The sequence below is a fragment of the Taudactylus pleione genome, unplaced genomic scaffold (assembly GCF_031769625.1).
Source record: "Taudactylus pleione unplaced genomic scaffold, aTauple2 ptg000468l, whole genome shotgun sequence".
NCBI classification, from domain to species: Eukaryota; Metazoa; Chordata; class Amphibia; order Anura; family Myobatrachidae; genus Taudactylus; species Taudactylus pleione.
Window position 1 is genome coordinate 511,981 of NW_028284870.1, and position 20,731 is coordinate 532,711.

A 20,731-nucleotide genomic window follows, 5' to 3' on the forward strand; every position below is an offset into this window, starting at 1 on the left:
GAAAGCTGCCCAGGAATGTCGGCAAGTATGAACTGCACAGGTAAACAGACATATTACATACTCATAGAGTGACGATGCATTTTATTTATTTTTGTACAGTGTGAAAATACAAATTTTTCGTTAATTCCCCATGCGTCACATTTGTCCAGGGCACTCTGCTTTTTGCTGTTCAAATTCATGAAAGATGTGTATTTATTTTCTCAGAAGTCAAGTGGAGTCCAATATGCTTAATTTTTTGACTTGTGTATCATTTATTTCTTTATACGTGTAGTAAAATATGATGTCCATCATTTGTTTCCTGAAATAGATAAGCACTGTAAGTTACATGATAACAGCATCTTTAATAGGTGTCTACAGCGGAGCACAGTAAATAGGATATGTAGGGGTACAGCGGAGCACAGTAAATAGGATATGTAGGGGTACAGCGGAGCACAGTAAATAGGATATGTAGGGTACAGCGGAGCACAGTGTTTGCAGTGAAACAACTGTCTGCTTGTAGTGGATATAGGGGTCTATTTATTAAGCAGTGCTAGGAGACAGAGTGAAAAGTGATAAGGTACCAGCCAATCAGCTCCTAACTGCCATCTCACAGGCTGTGTTTGAAAAATGACAATTGGGAGCTGATTGGCTGGTACCTTATCACTTTTCACTCTGTCTCCTAACACTGCTTAGTAAATAGGTCCCAAAATGACTATGGGGTCTATCAGAGTTGAATGCAAGTTAGTTTTGTGGATATACCATGCTCATGAGTTGACTGTATGCAAATAAGGGCGGTGCACAATCATACGCGCTACTCAGTTCTGCATTAGCCCTACAGTAGTACATAGCTGGACAGTGATATTACTACCTAATAACATTGCATGTAAAAGGATATAGAACAAAATACAAAGACGAGATAAGTTCATATGAACACACATCTGTCACCTTCCCCTCTAACCCCTTCGCTGTGGTGGACAAGCAGCCCCTCGGCAGAGAGGGGCTGCATTACAACAAGAAAACGTTTGCCCCAGTGGTCACAAGGACCGGTGCGGACTCCTGGCAGTTGCTGGACCAGATTGTGAAGTTGCACCAGCGTGTGCATGTGCCCTGGCGTCGCTTTTGTTTAAAAAAAAAAAAAAAGAAAAATGCTGGGGAGGCAACTTAAGTCCCACTATTTCCCAAGTCCCAGCACCTAGAAAGATAAGGGCACGCTCGCTTGAAAGAGAGAATGTTTTCCATATTTGTGGTTACCCGGTCAGCTATTTTCTGGCGATCAACTGTGATCACATGCAATGTCACACAGCAGTATGGAGAAAAAGTAATTTCCATAGATGGAGGAAGGGCACATTGTGCTATATCACCCCCATACTGGTCCACACACATGCGGGCACCCTGTCTTGGGTAATCTCTAGTTTATAAAATGGTATTTATTTGTGGTGTATAAAAGACAGAATGAAAATCAGGTTTTCTTTTGATTCCCTTTCTAGAGATTTGAATAAAAAAACACTTGTTTGGCCATTTGGGTTAAAAAAAAAAAAGTGACATGTTAGAATGTGTAAAATACTACTGATAATTTAAAAAAAATACAAAGTCTTGTGGAAAAAAAACAAGGTACAGTGTAATTTGTGTGGATACTGCATTAAAAAAAATCTGTGATTTTGATGTTGGAATGTGACAAGCACAAAAGTGAAAAAATGACTTCAGCACAAGGGTGAGAAAACCCTCAGCAGTGAAGGGGTTAAAGGATTAAATGGGAATATGGCCTTTAGATCGACGGTAAAAAGGTCGACAAGCAGTAGTATGACACCAGATGATCGACAGTCTATAAGTCGACCGGAACAAAAGGTCAGCACAAAAGGTCAACATGGATGTAGTTTGAACGGTACAAAGTGGCGATAGGGTCAAAACAGCTACATGGAAATGGTCGACACATTTTTTTCCTAACCCTAATCTTTACCCTTGCCCTAACCGTGCCTTCTAGTGCTAACAATCTCTCCAAGTGCCTAATCGTAACCCTCAGGTAAGTGCCTAACCCTACCCGTAGACCATTTGGTACCTGTCGACCTTTTGCAACTGTTGACTCTCATATCAACCTTTTGTGTGTCGACATTTTGCATCTCTTGACCTATTGACTGTCGATCATCTAGTCGACCTATTGACTGTCTACCTTTTTACTGTCAATCTCTCATCTTCCAAACATAAAATCATCCTCTTTATGATAACAGGATCCTACTATTCTATAGTCTGTCTTCATTTGTAAGTAATGAGTATAACAGTGATTCTTTGTGAGTGTGAGTGACCATCCTTACCAATTGCTTGAGTTTAGCATGTCTCCACGGAATTTGCAGAAGACTCGCTCCTTACCAGTTCAAGTAGTTTAAAGTCTCACATGATTATTACCTCTCCTTTTAATGCTATTTTACGTGATATCATCCATTATGTCCCTGTCGAATTCCGCTTCCTGTCCATCAGAGGTTGGGTACGGGAGGATCCCGGTGGTCAGAATCCAGACGCTGGTATCCCAACAGGGTTAGGACACCAATATCTTCCGGCAAGTATCCTAAACCTACCCCTAAACTTAACCCTTCCTTCTCGCTGCCTAAACTTAACCCCACCCCCCTCGTAGACTTAACCTAACTTAACCCCTAGTGACTAACCCTAACCTTCCCCTAATGCCTAACCCTCCCCCTAACCGCACTACTTACCGTTGGGATTCTGGCGTCGGGATCCCAACTGCTGGGATTTAAGCTGCACCCCGTCCATAAGATATGTACAGTAGATCACACCAGTACAAAAAAAAAATTTTCTTTAATTTCCAGGGTTGCATAAAGTAGCTTAATTTTTTCTTCCAATATTTTAAAATAAAGTAACTTATTTGTGTGATTTCCCTTATTCTTCTCATTCTGTCCATCCAAATCAGTCTAGCTATATCCCAGCCATGATTTTCATTGCTGGATGATTCTGTAATAGTCACATAATCTAGATCATCTCTTGTTATCACATTAGGTTTCTGGAATGATTGTGTTAGTGCTTCCCCTGTTTTCTCTCATATTCTTCATTCTTTTATGTTTTTTATTTTATTGCCTGAACTGTCTTCTGCTGAATATGCACCTACAGTACTTCTGCAAGTATATGCTTGTATCTGCAGGTACACACGTGGATTAGCATGTCAGACTAGATGCAGTAATGTGCCTGATGTGATTCTGTGAACAAATTCAAAATGACACATCATTTGGTAGGATAGGATATTGTAATGAGCATTGAGGGGAGTGCGTTCTATAGGTGGTTCTGGTTCATTGGCTGTCCGGAGAGCTTTAGAAGACATGCATAATAACTTCATTTCGCACATCTTTTGAGGTGGCCGGGGTTACACATTTTATAGCATGACTGACCTTGTGCATTTGTTCCAGAGGAATTGACGGAAATGACACAGATATTCTGTGACATTTTAAACCATCCATTTTCAAGTCTTCTCCTCTGTGAGAATCAGCAGATTCCGTAAAGAGAGATTTCCTGTAATAGAAAATGGACAGAAGGGTAAGCGGTGACTGTCAGCAGATGATTGCTGGGTACATGCTGAAGTCATGGGGAGAAACAGTAGAAAGCAACACAATGAAACACTTTGGGGGGGATTCAATCCTCTGCGATATCCGCAGAGATGAGATGGTCAGAACACCAGCACCTTTTGGTCACCAACATCAGCAATTCTCTCTTGCAAGCCATATACTGTAGGTGCATAGGACAATTAGTGATGTGGGGCTACCATAAATCTCTGGCATGTGCCTAGCCACACATTGTGGCAGCACATAGATGAGAATTGAATTCTCGCCTATGCAGGGGCATCTTTAGAGAGGAGGGGGCCCGGGTGCATCCCACGTCACAGGTCCCATCCTCTCACTGCGGCAGCTGGCAGCTGCAGAATCAATAGAATCTGGGCACTAGAGTGTACCCGGAGTCTACTGCGCATGTGCAGATCGCCAGGGAAATGGCGCTGCCGCTAATTTCCTGCCAATTTCATCACTGCGCATGCGCAAAACGCCGGAAAAATGGCCGTGGCGGCCATTTTCCGGCGTTTGAGCAGCGCTGGGAGACCCGATGCGGGACCTGTTATAGATACGCCCCTGCCCCTATGAATGATATGAAGGTTCAGACGACAATGAGTAAAGCATAAAATAAAACACCTATCCGAATAGAGCAGTTACACATCAGCCATCTTGGATTCAAAACGAGGCTGGCTCTTCCCTGAGAGCCAGCTGAGATGCGAGGAGTAGACAACAGCAGTGATCGGAGCAACCTTGTGCGTGGAGCTGAATAGGTATTACCTGACTGTAACAGGCCGTTCCTCACATAGGGCCTGATTCAGGGTTGTACTGTATGGCACAGCCTCAGCAAAGCGGGCGTGTAATACAGTACAACTCATATGCAAATGCAGCAGGAGGCGTCTGGTGTAAATAGACGCCTCCTGACTGAATCGCAGATCCGCATGCTGCAATGTAAAGCTGGCTACACACTAAACGGATATATCTGCAGATGACGGTCGTTCATACACACTGAACAGCCATCACCTGTGTTCTGTTTGTTGGAGGTGGGTGGGTCCCACTGGCCGGGGGCGAGTCGCGCCCCCTTCCCGCGGCTGCAGCTGCAACTGTATGGACTGTACACACAGCACGGTACCCCAATATATCTGCAGATATATGGGGCATCAAGTAGGATAAGAGAAGCCAGGCGCTAGTGAGTTTGAGAACCTTTACAATCTATAAGCGACTGATTGAGGTAGTCAGCCTCGTAATGAAATTGAGATAAAAAACAAAGGACAGTCGCAAAGATTGAAGGTTGCACTAAATATACTCAAGCCAACAGGGCAAATTAATAACATTTATTAATAATAAAAATTAAAATATTACAAAAGACCACAAATGTGATCTAGACAATTAAACCACAGAATAATATGGTTAATTAACCCATACAAATATACATGTACCTACATATAAACATTTAAAAGGTCCTCATCAAAGAGTAGGGCTCAAAAGTATAAATTCTCTCCAAAGGGAATAATGAATATTAGGGGTGAGCGGGTTCGGATTTCTGAAATCCGAACCCCCCCGAGCCCCCCCGATCCGAGTCAGATCCGAGTCAGGCTTGACTTTTCCCGCCTGACTCGGATCTGAAATCGAGGCAAAACGTCATCATCCCGCCTTCCGGGTCTCGCGGGTTTTGGATCCTATATAAGGTACCTGCGTCGGCGCCATTTTCTCACTCGGCTGTGGACAGTGAAGAGGGAGGGTGGGAGTTAGGGCTGGCTGGGCAGTGTAGTGTAGTGTAGTGCAGAGTAGTGTTGTGCTGTGCTGTGCTGCTGTTGTCCACTACTGCAAAGTCCATAGGGGCTGGCTGTGTTGTGCTGTGCTGCTGTTGTTAATAGGGGCTGTGTCCACTACTTCAAAGTCCATAGGGGCTGGCTGGACTGTGTTGTGCAGTCAGTTCTCCATAGGGGCTGTGTCCACTCCAAAGTCCTGTGCAGTGTCCCAGTCCTAAAGGGGTGCTGTAGTGTTGTCCAGGGGGTGCTCTGTCCATCAGGGGTGCTCCCCCCAAGTGCTAAAAAAAATTATTTTTTCTGTGTTTGTGAATTGTGTGCGCAGTAGCCGCACGTGCATCAACAAAGTAGTGCCAAGCGTGCGCCTGTGTCATAAGTAAAGGGCCGGCTGGCTTGACCGTTAAAGGGTGCTGTAACCCCCAAAGTACACTCCAAACCAAAAAACAAAATATTTTTTCTGTGTTTGTGAATTGTGTGCGCAGTAGCCGCACGTGCATCAACAAAGTAGTGCCAAGCGTGCGCCTGTGTCATAAGTAAAGGGCCGGCTGGCTTGACCATTAATGGGTGCTGTAACCCCCAAAGTACACTCCAAACCAAATAACAAAATATTTTTTCTGTGTTTGTGAATTGTATGCGCAGTAGCCGCACGTGCATCAACAAAGTAGTGCCAAGCGTGCGTCTGTGTCATAAGTAAAGGGCCGGCTGGCTTGACCGTTAAAGGGTGCTGTAACCCCCAAAGTACACTCCAGTCCAAACCAAAAAACTAAATATTTTTTCTGTGTTTGTGAATTGTGTGCGCAGTAGCCGCACGTGCATCAACAAAGTAGTGCCAAGCGTGCGCCTGTGTCATAAGTAAAGGGCCGGCTGGCTTGACCGTTAAAGGGTGCTGTAACCCCCAAAGTACACTCCAGTCCAAACCAAAAAAAAAAAATATTTTCTGTGTTTGTGAATTGTGTGCACTGTGGCTGCACGTGCATCAACAAAGGAGCAGCACCAAGCGTGCGCCTGTGTCCCATAAATAAAGAGCCGGCTGGCTCATTTCTTAAAGGGTGGTGTAACCCCCAAAGTGCACTACTCTCCAGCAAAAATAAAGAAATATTTTCTGTGTTTGTGTGCGCTTTAGCCGCACGTATATATCAATATAACATAAATGGAGGACCAAACTTTCTCCGATATAAATAAAATAGGGAAAGATCAAGAACCACTTCCTCCTAGTGCTGTTGCTGCTGCTGGGAGTTGTTCATCATCCCAGGGAGGAAGTAGGAACACCACCACTTTTACTAAACAATTGACCCTCCAACAGTCCCTAGCGATGAGGATGAAGTACGACAGCAGTCATCCTGAAGCAAAACGTATAACTGAGGCCTTGACTGCTATGTTGGTGTTAGACGTGGGTCCGGTATCCGCCATTAGTGCAGTGGGATTTAGACAATTGATGGAGGTAGTGTGTCCCCGGTTCCAAATCCCGTCTAGATTCCACCTGCATCCTCAAAGCAGCAGCGACAAGCGTGCGTCTGTCTGTTAAAGGGTGGTGTAACCCTCAAAATGTGCTCCACAAACAATAGAAATATTCTTCTTTTTTTTTTCTGTCTTTGTGAAATGTGTGGGCTGTAGCCGCACCTGCATCCTTAAAGCAGCAGCGACAAGCGTGCATCTGTCTGTTAAAGGGTGGTGTAACCCTCAAAGTGCGCTCCACAAACAATAAAAATATTCTTCTTTTTTTTTCTGTCTTTGTGAATTGTGTGGGCTGTAGCCGCACTTGCATCCTCAAAGCAGCAGTGACAAGCGTGCGTCTGTCTGTTAAAGGGTGGTGTAACCCTCAAAGTGCTCCAAAAAATAAAACATATTTTTTTAATGTGTTTGTGACTTGTGTGCGATGTAGCCGCACGTGCAGCAACACAGTAGCAGCGCCAAGCGTGCGCCTGTGTCATAAGTCAAGGTCCGGTTTGGACATCTGGTCCGGACTGAAGGACGTGTCAACAATTTCTGACAAGTCTACTGTCACTGCATATGATACTGTCCTCAAAGCAGCAGCGACAAGCGTGCATCTGTCTGTTAAAGGGTGGTGTAACCCTCAAAGTGCGCTCCACAAACGATAAAAAAATTCTTTTTTTTTCTGTCTTTGTGAAATGTGTGGGCTGTAGCCGCACCTGCATCCTTAAAGCAGCAGCGACAAGTGTGCGTCTGTCTGTTAAAGGGTGGTGTAACCCTCAAAGTGTGCTCCACAAACAATTAAAAAATTCTTATTTTTTTTTCTGTCTTTGTGAAATGTGTGGGCTGTAGCCGCACCTGCATCCTTAAAGCAGCAGCGACAAGCGTGCGTCTGTCTGTTAAAGGATTACATCAGTGACAGCATCCAAGTAGGCATGTCAGACAGTCCGTACCTGTACTGGCAGGAAAAAGAAGCAATTTGGAAGTCCCTGTACAAACTGGCTCTATTTTACCTGAGTTGCCCCCCCTCCAGTGTGTACTCCGAAAGAGTGTTTAGTGCAGCCGGGAACCTTGTCAGCAAAAGGCGTAGGAGGTTGCTTCCACAAAATGTGGAGAAGATGATGTTCATAAAATGAATTATCAACTCTTCCAGGGAGACCAGCCTCCAGAACGTACAGAGCGACCTGTGGTTGTGGATTCCAGCGGGGACGAATTAATACTCTGTGAGGATGAGGATGTACACAACACTGAAGAGGGTGAGGAATCGGAGGATGAGGACGACATCTTGCCTCCGTAGAGCCAGTTTGTGCAGGGACAGATTAATTGCCAGCTTGTTTTGTGGGGGCCCAAACGAACCAATCATTTCAGCCACAGTCATCTGACAGACCCTGGCGCTGAAATGTTTGGTTTGTTAAAGTGTGCATGTCCTGTTTATACAACATAAGGGTGGGTGGAAGGACAATTCCATCTTGCACCTCTTTTTTTTCTTTGCATTAGGTACTGTTTGGGGCCTAGTTTTTCAAACTGCCATCCTGTCTGCCACTGCAGTGTCACTCCTAGATGGGCCACGTGTTTGTGCCGCCCACTCGTGTCGCTTAGCATAGTCATCCAGCTACCTCGGTGCAACCTTTTGGACATAAAAACACTATTGTGAGGTGTGAGGTGTTCAGAATAGACTGGAAATGAGTGGAAATTAAGGTTATTGAGGTTAATAATAGCATAGGAGCAGAAAAACACACAAATTCTGTGATTTTAGCTGTTTTTCTGCTTTTTAAAAAAAAATACAGATCCAAAACACAAAACCCAGAACCCAAAACATGGAAGGGTGGTTTTGGCAAAACCAATCCAGATCCAAAACACGAAGAAAGATCCAGATCCAAAACCAAAACACAAAAAACGAAAAGTGGCCGGTGCACACCCCTAATGAATACACAATTTGTGTTGGAATAAATTAAGCAAAGTGGACGAATAATCCTTGTGGAAACAAAGTAACCTTGGACTCTAGTCCTTTGTAGCATTGAATAAAGTAGAGATGAGGTACCTATACCCGTATGATGTTGCGCTCCACCCGGCCTCTTTAAAACATAAGTTTCCCACAAGTGAGATCCAGAAACTCCAAGGGACAGATTCCAATGTTACCGGTCTTGTACTCCAGAAGCCGCCGGGTGTCTGGGCGCTGACAGGGTCCAGGTATCCCACCGACACGGCACTGTGTACCTCCGTCTAGAGGGGAGTCACAGCGATCGGCACCTGGATGTTTCTTTGCGGCAGTTGGCTAGAAGCCGCCGGGTGTATGGGCGCTGACAGGGTCCAGATATGTCACCGACATGGCACTTATACTGGGATCTGATTACCATCTGTACACCTTGACAAAGACGCCTTGTAACGTTGAAACGCGTAGGTGATTCCCCGGTCCTTGATTGCAAAAGCAGGTTACATTACTCTCTTTCTTTGAGCACCAAGGAGCCAGACGCCGGTCGCCTCTTCTCTCCAGCTTCCAGCTACCTGCCGTAAAAGACATCCGGGTGCCGATCGATGTGATTCCCATCTGGACGGTGGTACATAGCGCAGTGAGATATCTGGACCCTGTCAGCGCCCATACACCCGGTGGCTTCTAGCCACCTGCCGCAAAGAAACATCCAGGTGCCGATTGCTGTGACTCCCCTCTAGACTGAGGTACACAACGCCTAGACAGCCGCCGGCTTCTGGAATACAAGACCGGTAACATTGGGATCTGTCCCTTGGAGTTTGTGGATCTCACTTGTGGGAAACTTATGTTTTAAAGAGGCAAATACCCTGACGGCAGCTTTTTCTGTTTCACTGATTACAGTTTTACTAAATCGCTCCCCGCTGGCTGGGTGGAGCACAACATCATACGGGTATAGGTACCTCATCTCTACTTTATTCACTGCTACAAAGGACTAGAGTCCAAGGTTACTTTGTTTCCACAAGGATTATTCGTCCACTTTGCTCAATTTATTCCAACACAAATTGTATATTCATTATTCCCTTTGGAGAGACTTTATACTTTTGAGCCCTACTCTTTGATGAGGACCTTTTAAATGTTTATATGCAGGTACATGTATATTTGTATGGGTTAATTAACCTTATTATTATATGGTTTAATTGTCTAGATCACATTTGTGGTCTTTTGTAATATTAATAAATGTTATTAATTTGATCTGTTGGCTTGAGTATATTTAGTGCAACCTTCAATCTTTGCGACTGTCCTTTGTGATATATGGGGCATCGGCTGTGCAGCACAGCCGACGTGTCGTCATTCACAGACATATCGCTGGTACACACTGGCCAACGGGCACCCGATATATTGGCCAATCAATTGATCAGCCAATATATCTGCCAGTGTATACCCAGCTGTAGAGGCAGCATTGGATCTTCTGCGAGACCATCAGCAGTCTGAGTAACCCTGAGGTTACTCAGCTTGCACCTCGCAGCTCTGTAGCTGAGGCCAGAAAGTCTGTTAGAAAATGTAGACTCTGCATGGCCACACCTACAAAACGGGGATGACCTCTGTTTTGCAGATCAGTTCCAGTCTCCGACGCCACCCCCCAAATGCTACAGCATTTCAGTAATGCTGCGACTTGGAGGAACTGCGAGCGATCTCGCAGAGGGAGACCTGCACATGCTCAGTACAGATCCTGCACATGCTCAGTACAGATCCTGCACATTCTCAGTACAGATCCGGCACATGCTCAGTACAGATCCTGCACATGCTCATCTCTCTCAAAATCATAGTAGTATGGAAACTATTGGGTTTGCATACTACTCTGAACCAGGCCAACAGAATATTCTGCAGGCTATACTGAGCTGGGCTAAATGTCAACAATCTGACTACATCCCAGGCTGGGGGTGTGGAATGTAATGTCGATGTTTATTACTATGTCAACACAATAATGTTGACATGTTCAGAATATAGAAATGTAACATGTTGACTCTCACAATATTGACACTGGCAATATGTTGACCTGTTTTCTCGAGATTATGAATGTCGACAGTCAGAATGTTGACACTTATATTTTAGCCTGACCCTAATCCACATTCTAACTGCAGCTTAATCTTAATTGCAGCCTAACCTAAACCCTAATTGCAGAGTAACCCAAACCCTAATTACAGCCTAATCCTAACCCAAATGTATTGTGTTGACATTTTGAATGTCAACATTTTGACTACATCCTGTCCTGAAACACAGAAAGGTCTATTTCTATGGGATATCATTTGCACCAGGTACAGATGGCTGCAAGTACACCTTGATGATTATGGCAGCTATGAAATACAGTGTACAGATAGGTAAGATCCTTCTGATGATGAGCATAAACTTGAAACGCAGTAAGGACTGCAGATCATCATCTAAGGGACTTTGGGACCTGTGGACCAGTAACCTTGGACTAGGAGACACCGTTTGGCTAAATCCGGATAACCATCGGTGCACACTCAACGCCTTTAACATCTGAGTTCTGGTATGCAGGCCTATTTTTACCCCATGACACTGGCTTTGTTGTGCCATTTTTCATTGTGTTTGATATATACCAGTTATATGCCTTTTGGGTTTATATGTGGGCCATCCATGGTCCTTATGAGAAAATGAAACTGCTTTGTTATTTAAGACAATATTATGCCATATTTTGTCTTTCACTTATTCCCACATGTTTGAAAATTCGGTGGAGAATCTACTCTATAAGAGAAGTATAATTTTTATTATTCAAGTTTGAATTTACCTCCGTTGGGAGGATACACAAAGTTTTTTTATATACAGTGTACATATAGGGTCGGTCTGACTACATATGGGCGAATACACACATGTTTTGGTGCATTCAACACTGTGTCAGGCCCTTAATATACAGTACATGTGGTCAGTAATGAATAAATTAGTAATAATAAGTGGAAAACACAGCAAACACTTCTTACCATCTGCTAACTAAAAACCAGAATATTGCCGCCCAGGAAGCAAACAAAATGGCAACTAAGATAACAGACGCTATGGACGCTCGTGGAAGACTTCCAGAATCTAGGGGGAGAGAGTTGTCATTAAGTATTGGGCTAATAGGATGCTATGCAGTATCACTTGTAAAATAGAAAGCAATCACAAAAAACACATTCTGCAACCATTTTGCATACTTCTAACATAACTCAGGAGCTTCCTAATCCTACCAAGAAGTATTTTATGAATTAGTTTTAGTTTTTATCATACAGTAATAACAGTTGACTTCAAGCAACATTTTCCAGTGGCTCTAATGTGTTACTATTTCAGGCATAATAGTAGCTGTAATACATTTTGTCTAAAAAAACAAGTTGAAGTACAATTATCTTAATAGTCATTTATTGGAGATTGAAAGGAACATTTAACCCATGACCCTGGAATACAAAACAAGTTTACTCTTAAGCAGTATACGGTATTTTGTGGAATATACAGTATATTTTTGTGGGAAAAAAAAGTAATATTAACCAAGCGAACAATAAATTTGTCTGTATTTTAACTGTATTAGTAAAATTATACAGCACATATATATATATATATTAGGGGTGAGCGGGTTCGGATTTCTGAAATCCGAACCCCCCCGAGCCCCCCCGATCCGAGTCCGATCCGAATCAGGCTCGACTTTTCCCGCCTGACTCGGATCTGAAATCGAGGCAAAACGTCATCATCCCGCCTTCCGAGTCTCGCGGGTTTTGGATCCTATATAAGGTACCCACGTCGGCGCCATTTTCTCACTCGGCTGTGGACAGTGAAGAGGGAGGGTGGGAGTTAGGGCTGTGTAGTGTAGTGTAGTGTAGTGCTGCTGTTGTCCACTACTTCAAAGTCCATAGGGGCTGGCTGTGTTGTGCTGTGCTGCTGTTGTTAATAGGGGCTGTGTCCACTACTTCAAAGTCCATAGGGGCTGGCTGGACTGTGTTGTGCAGTCAGTTCTCCATAGGGGCTGTGTCCACTCCAAAGTCCTGTGCAGTGTCCCAGTCCTAAAGGAGTGCTGCAGTGTTGTCCAGGGGGTGCTCTGTCCATCAGGGGTGCTCCCCCCAAGTGCCAAAAAAATAATATATTTTCTGTGTTTGTGAATTGTGTGCGCAGTAGCCGCACGTGCATCAACAAAGTAGTGCCAAGCGTGCGCCTGTGTCATAAGTAAAGGGCCGGCTGGCTTGACCGTTAAGGGTGCTGTAACCCCCGAAAGTACACTCCAGTCCAAACCAAAAAAAAAATTATTTTCTGTGTTTGTGAATTGTGTGCGCAGTAGCCGCACGTGCATCAACAAAGTAGTGCCAAGCGTGCGCCTGTGTCATAAGTAAAGGGCCGGCTGGCTTGACCGTTAAGGGTGCTGTAACCCCCGAAAGTACACTCCAGTCCAAACCAAAAAAAAAATTATTTTCTGTGTTTGTGAATTGTGTGCACTGTGGCTGCACGTGCATCAACAAAGGAGCAGCGCCAAGCGTGCGCCTGTGTCCCATAAGTAAAGAGCCGGCTGGCTCATTTCTTAAAGGGTGGTGTAACCCACAAAGTGCACTACTCTCCAGCAAAAATAAAATAATATTTTCTGTGTTTGTGTGCGCTTTAGCCGCACGTATATATATCAATATAACATAAATGGAGGACCAAACTTTCTCCGATAAAAATAAAATAGGGAAAGATCAAGAACCACTTCCTCCTAGTGCTGTTGCTGCTGCTGGGAGTTGTTCATCATCCCAGAGAGGAAGTAGGAACATCACTACTTTTACTAAACAATTGACCCTCCAACAGTCCCTAGCGATGAGGATGAAGTACGACAGCAGTCATCCTGAAGCAAAACGTATAACTGAGGCCTTGACTGCTATGTTGGTGTTAGACGTGCGTCCGGTATCCGACATTAGTGCAGTGGGATTTAGACAATTGATGGAGGTAGTGTGTCCTCGGTTCCAAATCCCGTCTAGATTCCACCTGCATCCTCAAAGCAGCAGCGACAAGCGTGCGTCTGTCTGTTAAAGGGTGGTGACACCCTCAAAGTGTGCTACACAAACAATTAAAATATTGTTCTTTTTTTTTCTGTCTTTGTGAATTGTGTGGGCTGTAGCCGCACCTGCATCCTTAAAGCAGCAGCGACAAGCGTGCGTCTGTCTGTTAAAGGGTGGTGACACCCTCAAAGTGTGCTACACAAACAATTAAAATATTGTTCTTTTTTTTTCTGTCTTTGTGAATTGTGTGGGCTGTAGCCGCACCTGCATCCTTAAAGCAGCAGCGACAAGCGTGCGTCTGTCTGTTAAAGGGTGGTGTAACTCTCAAAGTGCTCCAAAAAATAAAAAACTATTTTTTTAATGTGTTTGTGACTTGTGTGCGATGTAGCCGCACCTGCATCCTTAAAGCAGCAGCGACAAGCGTGCATCTGTCTGTTAAAGGGTGGTGACACCCTCAAAGTGTGCTACACAAACAATAAAAATATTCTTCTTTTTTCTGTCTATGTGAATTGTGTGGGCTGTAGCCGCACCTGCATCCTTAAAGCAGCAGCGACAAGCGTGCGTCTGTCTGTTAAAGGGTGGTGACACCCTCAAAGTGTTCTACACAAACAATTAAAATATTGTTCTTTTTTTTTCGGTCTTTGTGAAATGTGTGGGCTGTAGCCGCACCTGCATCCTTAAAGCAGCAGCGACAAGCGTGCGTCTGTCTGTTAAAGGGTGGTGTAACTCTCAAAGTGTTCCAAAAAATAAAAAACTATTTTTTTAATGTGTTTGTGACTTGTGTGCGATGTAGCCACACTTGCATCCTCAAAGCAGCAGCGACAAGCGTGCGTCTGTCTGTTAAAGGGTGGTGACACCCTCAAAGTGTGCTACACAAACAATTAAAATATTGTTCTTTTTTTTTCTGTCTATGTGAATTGTGTGGGCTGTAGCCGCACCTGCATCCTTAAAGCAGCAGCGACAAGCGTGCGTCTGTCTGTTAAAGGGTGGTGACACCTCAAAGTGTTCTACACAAACAATTAAAATATTGTTCTTTTTTTTTTGGTCTTTGTGAAATGTGTGGGCTGTAGCCGCACCTGCATCCTTAAAGCAGCAGCGACAAGCGTGCGTCTGTCTGTTAAAGGGTGGTGACACCTCAAAGTGTTCTACACAAAGAAATTAAAATATTCTTCTTCTTTTTTCTGTCTTTGTGAATTGTGTGGGCTGTAGCCGCACTTGCATCCTCAAAGCAGCAGCGACAAGCGTGCGTCTGTCTGTTAAAGGGTGGTGTAACCCTCAAAGTGTGCTCCACAAACAATAAAAATATTCTTTTTTTTTTCTGTCTTTGTGAATTGTGTGGGCTGTAGCCGCACTTGAATCCTCAAAGCAGCAGCGACAAGCGTGCGTCTGTCTGTTAAAGGATTACATCGGTGACAGCATCCAAGTAGGCATGTCAGACAGTCCGTACCTGTACTGGCAGGAAAAAGAAGCAATTTGGAGGTCCCTGTACAAACTGGCTCTATTTTACCTGAGTTGCCCCCCCTCCAGTGTGTAGTCCGAAAGAGTGTTTAGTGCAGCCGGGAACCTTGTCAGCGAAAGGCGTAGGAGGTTGCTTCCACAAAATGTGGAGAAGATGATGTTCATAAAATGAATTATCAACTCTTCCAGGGAGACCAGCCTCCAGAACGTACAGAGGGACCTGTGGTTCCAGCAGGGACGAATTAATACTCTGTGAGGATGAGGATGTACACACTGAAGAGGGTGAGGAATCGGTGGATGAGGAGGATGAGGATGACATCTTGCCTCCGTAGAGCCAGTTTGTGCAGGGACAGATAAATTGCCAGCTTGTTTTGTGGGGGCCCAAACGAACCAATCATTTCAGCCACAGTTGTGTGGCAGACCCTGGCGCTGAAATGATTGGTTTGTTAAAGTGTGCATGTCCTGTTTATACAACATAAGGGTGGGTGGGAGGGCCCAAGGACAATTCCATCTTGCACCTCTTTTTTTTCTTTGCATTATGTACAGTTTGGGGCCTAGTTTTTCAATGCCATCCTGTCTGCCACTGCAGTTTCACGCCTAGATGGGTCACGTGTTTGTGCCGCCCACTTGTGTCGCTTAGCATAGTCATCCAGCTACCTCGGTGCAACCTTTTGGACATAAAAACACTATTGTGAGGTGTGAGGTATTCAGAATAGACTGGAAATGAGTGGAAATTAAGGTTATTGAGGTTAATAATAGCATAGGAGCAGAAAAACCTACAAATTCTGTGATTTTAGCTGTTTTTATGCTTTTTTTCAAAAAAATACAGATCCAAAACACAAAACCCAGAACCCAAAACACGCAAGGGTGGTTTTGGCAAAACCAATCCAGATCCAAAACACGAAGAAAGATCCAGATCCAAAACCAAAACACAAAACACGAAAAGTGGCCGGTGCACACCCCTAATATATATATATATATATATATATATAAAATGTAGAAAACCGCACAACACCTAGAGTTCTGATAGCAGGTGCAAGGCCAAAGAAATGTCAATATAGCAAACCGTCCACTTGTAGATCTGCCAGGGGCTCAACCAGAGACTAGGTCAGTACTCAATTAGTATCATAGATTTAATCCAAGAAAATCCAATAAAATGGCTTTATAGCGACACTATAGTGAACAGCAGACACATCTTGTTCAGCATATCATACATTACAGCAGGTACGAGCATCCACACATCAAGGCTCCTTCCTCCACTGTCAAATCCCTACAGCCGTTTCAGTGTCAACCATCATCAGGGGATATCAGAGAAAAAGTATACAGTGTAACATATAAATACCTGTTCCCATAAGCAAAGAAATACGTCTCACCTGTGCAAACAATCACGTCATTCCCGCCAGCAAAGCCGCGTGCAGCCGCGATGAACACCATCGCCTGTCAGTGGTTGAGCCCCTGGTGGATCTACAAGTGGACGGTTTGCTATATATATACAGTCAGGTGCATAAATATTGGGACATTGACAGAATTTTCATATTTTGGCCTCTATTCACCACCACAATGGCTTTGAAATGAAACAAACAAGATGTGCTTTAACTGCAGACTTTCAGATTTAATTTGAGGGTAATTACATCCAAATCGGATGAACGGTGTAGGAATTACAACAGTTTCAATATGTGCCCCCACTTTTTAAGGGGCCAAAAGTAATGGGACTATCAACTCAAAAGCTATTTCATGGACAGGTGTGGGCTATTCCCTCATTATTTCATTATCAATTAAGCAGGTAAAAGGTCTGGAGTTGATTCTAGGTGTGACATTTGCATTTGGAATCAGTTGCTGTCAACTCTCAATATGAGATCCAAAGAGCTGTCACTATCAGTGAAGCAAGCCATCATTAGGCTGAAAAATCAAAACAAACCCATCAGAGAGATGGCAATAACATTAGGTGTGGCCAAATCAACTGTTTGGAACATTCTTAAAAAGAAGGCGGCTCAGCAACACCAAAAGACCCGGAAGACCACGGAAAACAACTGTGGTGGATGACAGAAGAATTATTTCCCTGGTGAAGAAAAACCCCTTTGCAACAGTTGGCCAAATCAAAAACACTCTCCAGGAGGTAGGTGTATATGTGTCAAAGTCAACAATCAAGAGAAGACTTCACAAGAGTGAATATAGAGGGTTCACCACAAGATGTAAACCATTGGTGAGCCACAAAAACAGGAAGACCAGATTAGAGTTTGCCAAACAACATCTAAAAAAGCCATTACAGTTCTGGAACAACATCCTATGGACAGATGAGACAAAGATCAACTCTTACCAGAGTGATGGGAAGAGAAGAGTATGGAGAAAGAAAGGAACTACTCATGATCCAAAACATACCACCTCATCAGTGAAGCATGGTGATGGTAGTGTCATGGCGTGGGCATGTATGGCTGCCAATGGAACTGGTTCCCTAGTATTTATTGATGATGTGACTGCTGACAAAAGCAGCAGAATGAATTCTGAAGTGTTTCGGGCAATATTATATGCTCATATTCAGTCAAATGCTTCGGAACTCATTGGACGGCACTTCACAGTGCAGATGGACAATGACCCGAAGCATACTGCAAAAGCAACCAAAGAGTTTTTTAAGGCTAAAAAGTGGAATGTTATGCAATGGCCAAGTCAATCCCCTGACCTGAATCCGATTGAGCATGCATTTCACTTGATGAAGACAAAACTGAAGGAAAAATGCCCCAAGAACAAGCAGGAACTGAAGACATTTGCAGTAGAGGCCTGTCAGAGCATCACCAGGGATGAAACCCAGCGTCTGGTGATGTCTATGCATCCAGACTTCAGGCTATAATTGCCTGCAAAGGATTTGCAACAAAGTATTAAAAAGTGAAAGTTAGATTTAGGATTGTTTAGTTTGTCCCATTACCTTTGGCCTCTTAAAAAGTGGGAGGCACATATAGAAACCGTTGTAATTCCTACACCATTCACCTGATTTGGATGTAATTACCCTCAAATTAAATCTGAAAGTCTGCAGTTAAAGCACATCTTGTTCGTTTCATTTCAAAGCCATTGTGGTGGTGAATAGAGGCCAAAATATGAAAATTCAGTCAATGTCCCAATATTTATGCACCTGACTGTATGTATATATATATTGTATATAAATGCTGCAAAGTAAGAATGCTTTCAAAAATAGGTGTGTTAATAGTTAATTTTTATCAATTAACAAAAAGCAAAGAAGGAAAGTGATTGAACAGAAGGTAAATCTAAATCAAAACAATATTTGGTGTGACCACCCTTTGCCTTCAAAACAGCATCAATTCTTCTAGGTACACTTGCACACAGTTTTTGAAGGAACCAAGCTGGGAGGTTGTTCAAACATCTTGGAGAACTAACCATAGATCTTCTGTGGATGTGGGCTTGCTCAAATCCTTCTCTCTCTTCATGTAATCCCAGATAGACTCGATGATGTTAAGATCAGGGCTCTGTGGGGGCCATATCATCACTTCCAGGACTCTTTGTTCTTCTTTATGCTGGAGATGGTTCTTAATGACTTTGGCTGCATGTTTGGGGTCATTGTCCTGCTGCAGAATACATTTGGAGCCAATCAGATGCCTCCCTGAGGGTATTGCAAGATGGAGTACCTACCTGTATTTCTCAGCATTGAGGACACCATTAATCCTGACCAAATCCTCAACTCCATTTGCTGAAATCCAGCCCCAAACTTGCAAGGAACTTCCACCATACTTTACTGTTTCCTGCAGACACTCATTATTGTACCGCTTGCCAGCTCTTTGGTGAACAAACTGCCATCTGTTACAGCCAAATATTTAAAATTTTGACTCATCGGTCCAGAGCACCTGCTGTCATTATTCTGCACCCCATTCCTATTTTGTACATAGTTCAGTTGCTTCACCTTTTTTCCATGTCAAAGGTATGGCTTTTTGGTCACAATTGTTCCATGAAGACCACTTCTGGTCAGACTTCTCCAAAAAAGTAAATGGATGCACCTGAGTCCCACTGGTTTCTGCTAGTTCTGAGCTGATGTCACTGCTGGACATCTTCTGATTTCAAAGGGAAGTAAGCATGATGTGTCTTTCATCTGATGCACTAAGTTTTCTTGGCCGACCACTGTGTCTACGGTCCTCAACATTGTCCATTTCTTTGTGCATCTTTAAAAGAGCTTGAACAGCACATCTTGAAACTGCAGCCTGCTTTGAAAACTTTGCCCGAGAGACCTTGCTGCTGCAGTAAACTATCTTGTGTCTTGTTGCTGTGCTCAGTCTTGCCACGGTCTATGACCTATGATATGAAACTGTCTTCCAAAGCCTCACCTTTGGAGCAGAGTTTGGCTGTTTCTTACCCAGTTTTAAGCCTCATACACAGATTTTCTGTTTCAGTTAATGACTGTGGGCTCGATTCAGACCCACTCACTAGATGCATACGCTCACTCCCAGTATATGCAATTTCGGCTAAGTGACAGCAAGGCAGGCGATCACACGACAAGGAATAAGCATGCCCACTATGTCTTGGCATGCGATCACCCTGTGTATGCAGACGCCCACCAGCTTGTCTTAAGAAGCCCACTAGCACACGTCATCTCCAGTGAGTGTATGCAACCATCGGTACATCAGGTACCATCGGAAGCGAATGCAGCACTTGAAGTTGACTGTACCCTACCATAAGCACTGCGAGCACTTCAGTGTAAAATTCAATTAGGTGATGTGTACTATGACGCTGCCTGTTAATTATGCATGCCTCTGAAAAGACGTTAAGATGCTCAGGCACACCTGTGTTTGCACCTCCACTCCCCTGTTTCTAGTGGCCTGCCCGTTACTACCCACAAATGGCATGCGCACATTGCCAAACAATTCTACCTACGAGCGAACGCTTACTAGTAATGAATCGGGCCCCGTGAAAATGATGATCATTGTCACCTGTTTGATATGATAGGATTATATTCAGGGTGTGTGATTATCCAAACAAATCCCTGACTCTGCAAGTGTACCTAGAAGAATTGATGCTGTTTTGAAGGCAAAGGGTTGTCACACCAAATATTGATTTGATTTAGATTTCTCTACTGGTTATTCACTTTGAATTTTGTTAATTGACAAAAATAAACTATTAACAGGAGGACCAGCAGTATTTCACAGCCTAAGGAAAGGATCATCTTTCAAGAGTTAAAGGAGGAGAGGTAAGTATAATGTGGTAAAAATGTATGTATTTGTATAGATAGCTAGATAAAGAAGGAAACATGGACGAAAGGGACAGGGCTAGGCTGCAGCAGCAGTATAAGGCAAAAATATGCCCATAAAGGTGGAAAAACATGCCCATGTAAGGTAAAAAACCTTACCCACCAGACACACCTATGACATCACAATTGGATGACATTAGTAAGGGTCATAGTTAAATGCAAACTCTTGTCTGTATAGGGGAACTTTCTGCTCAGAAGACATCAATCTCCCACAGGAGCAGCAGGAGGACCAGCAGTACCTCACAGCCAAAGGAAAGGAACATCTTGCTAGAGTTAAAGGAGGAGAGGTAAGTATAATATGGTATGTATGTATTTGTATAGATAGCTAGATAAAGAAGGATACATGGACCAAAGGCACAGGGCTAGGCAGC

At 43.7% G+C, this 20,731-nt stretch overlaps 1 protein-coding gene across 1 annotated transcript in view; it reads right to left on the reverse strand.

Moving 5' to 3' along the window:
• Positions 1–249: 249 nt before the first annotated feature.
• TPO (thyroid peroxidase) overlaps positions 250–20,731 on the reverse strand; it is a 300,270-nt gene continuing 279,788 nt past the window's right edge. Inside the window, exons 14-16 of the mRNA XM_088448842.1 lie at positions 11,648–11,747; positions 3,372–3,492; positions 250–298 (exon numbers count right to left, since the gene is read on the reverse strand). Coding sequence (XP_088304968.1) covers positions 260–298; positions 3,372–3,492; positions 11,648–11,747 — 260 coding nt within the window. The 3' untranslated portion in view covers positions 250–259. The remainder of the gene's footprint in view (positions 299–3,371; positions 3,493–11,647; positions 11,748–20,731) is intronic.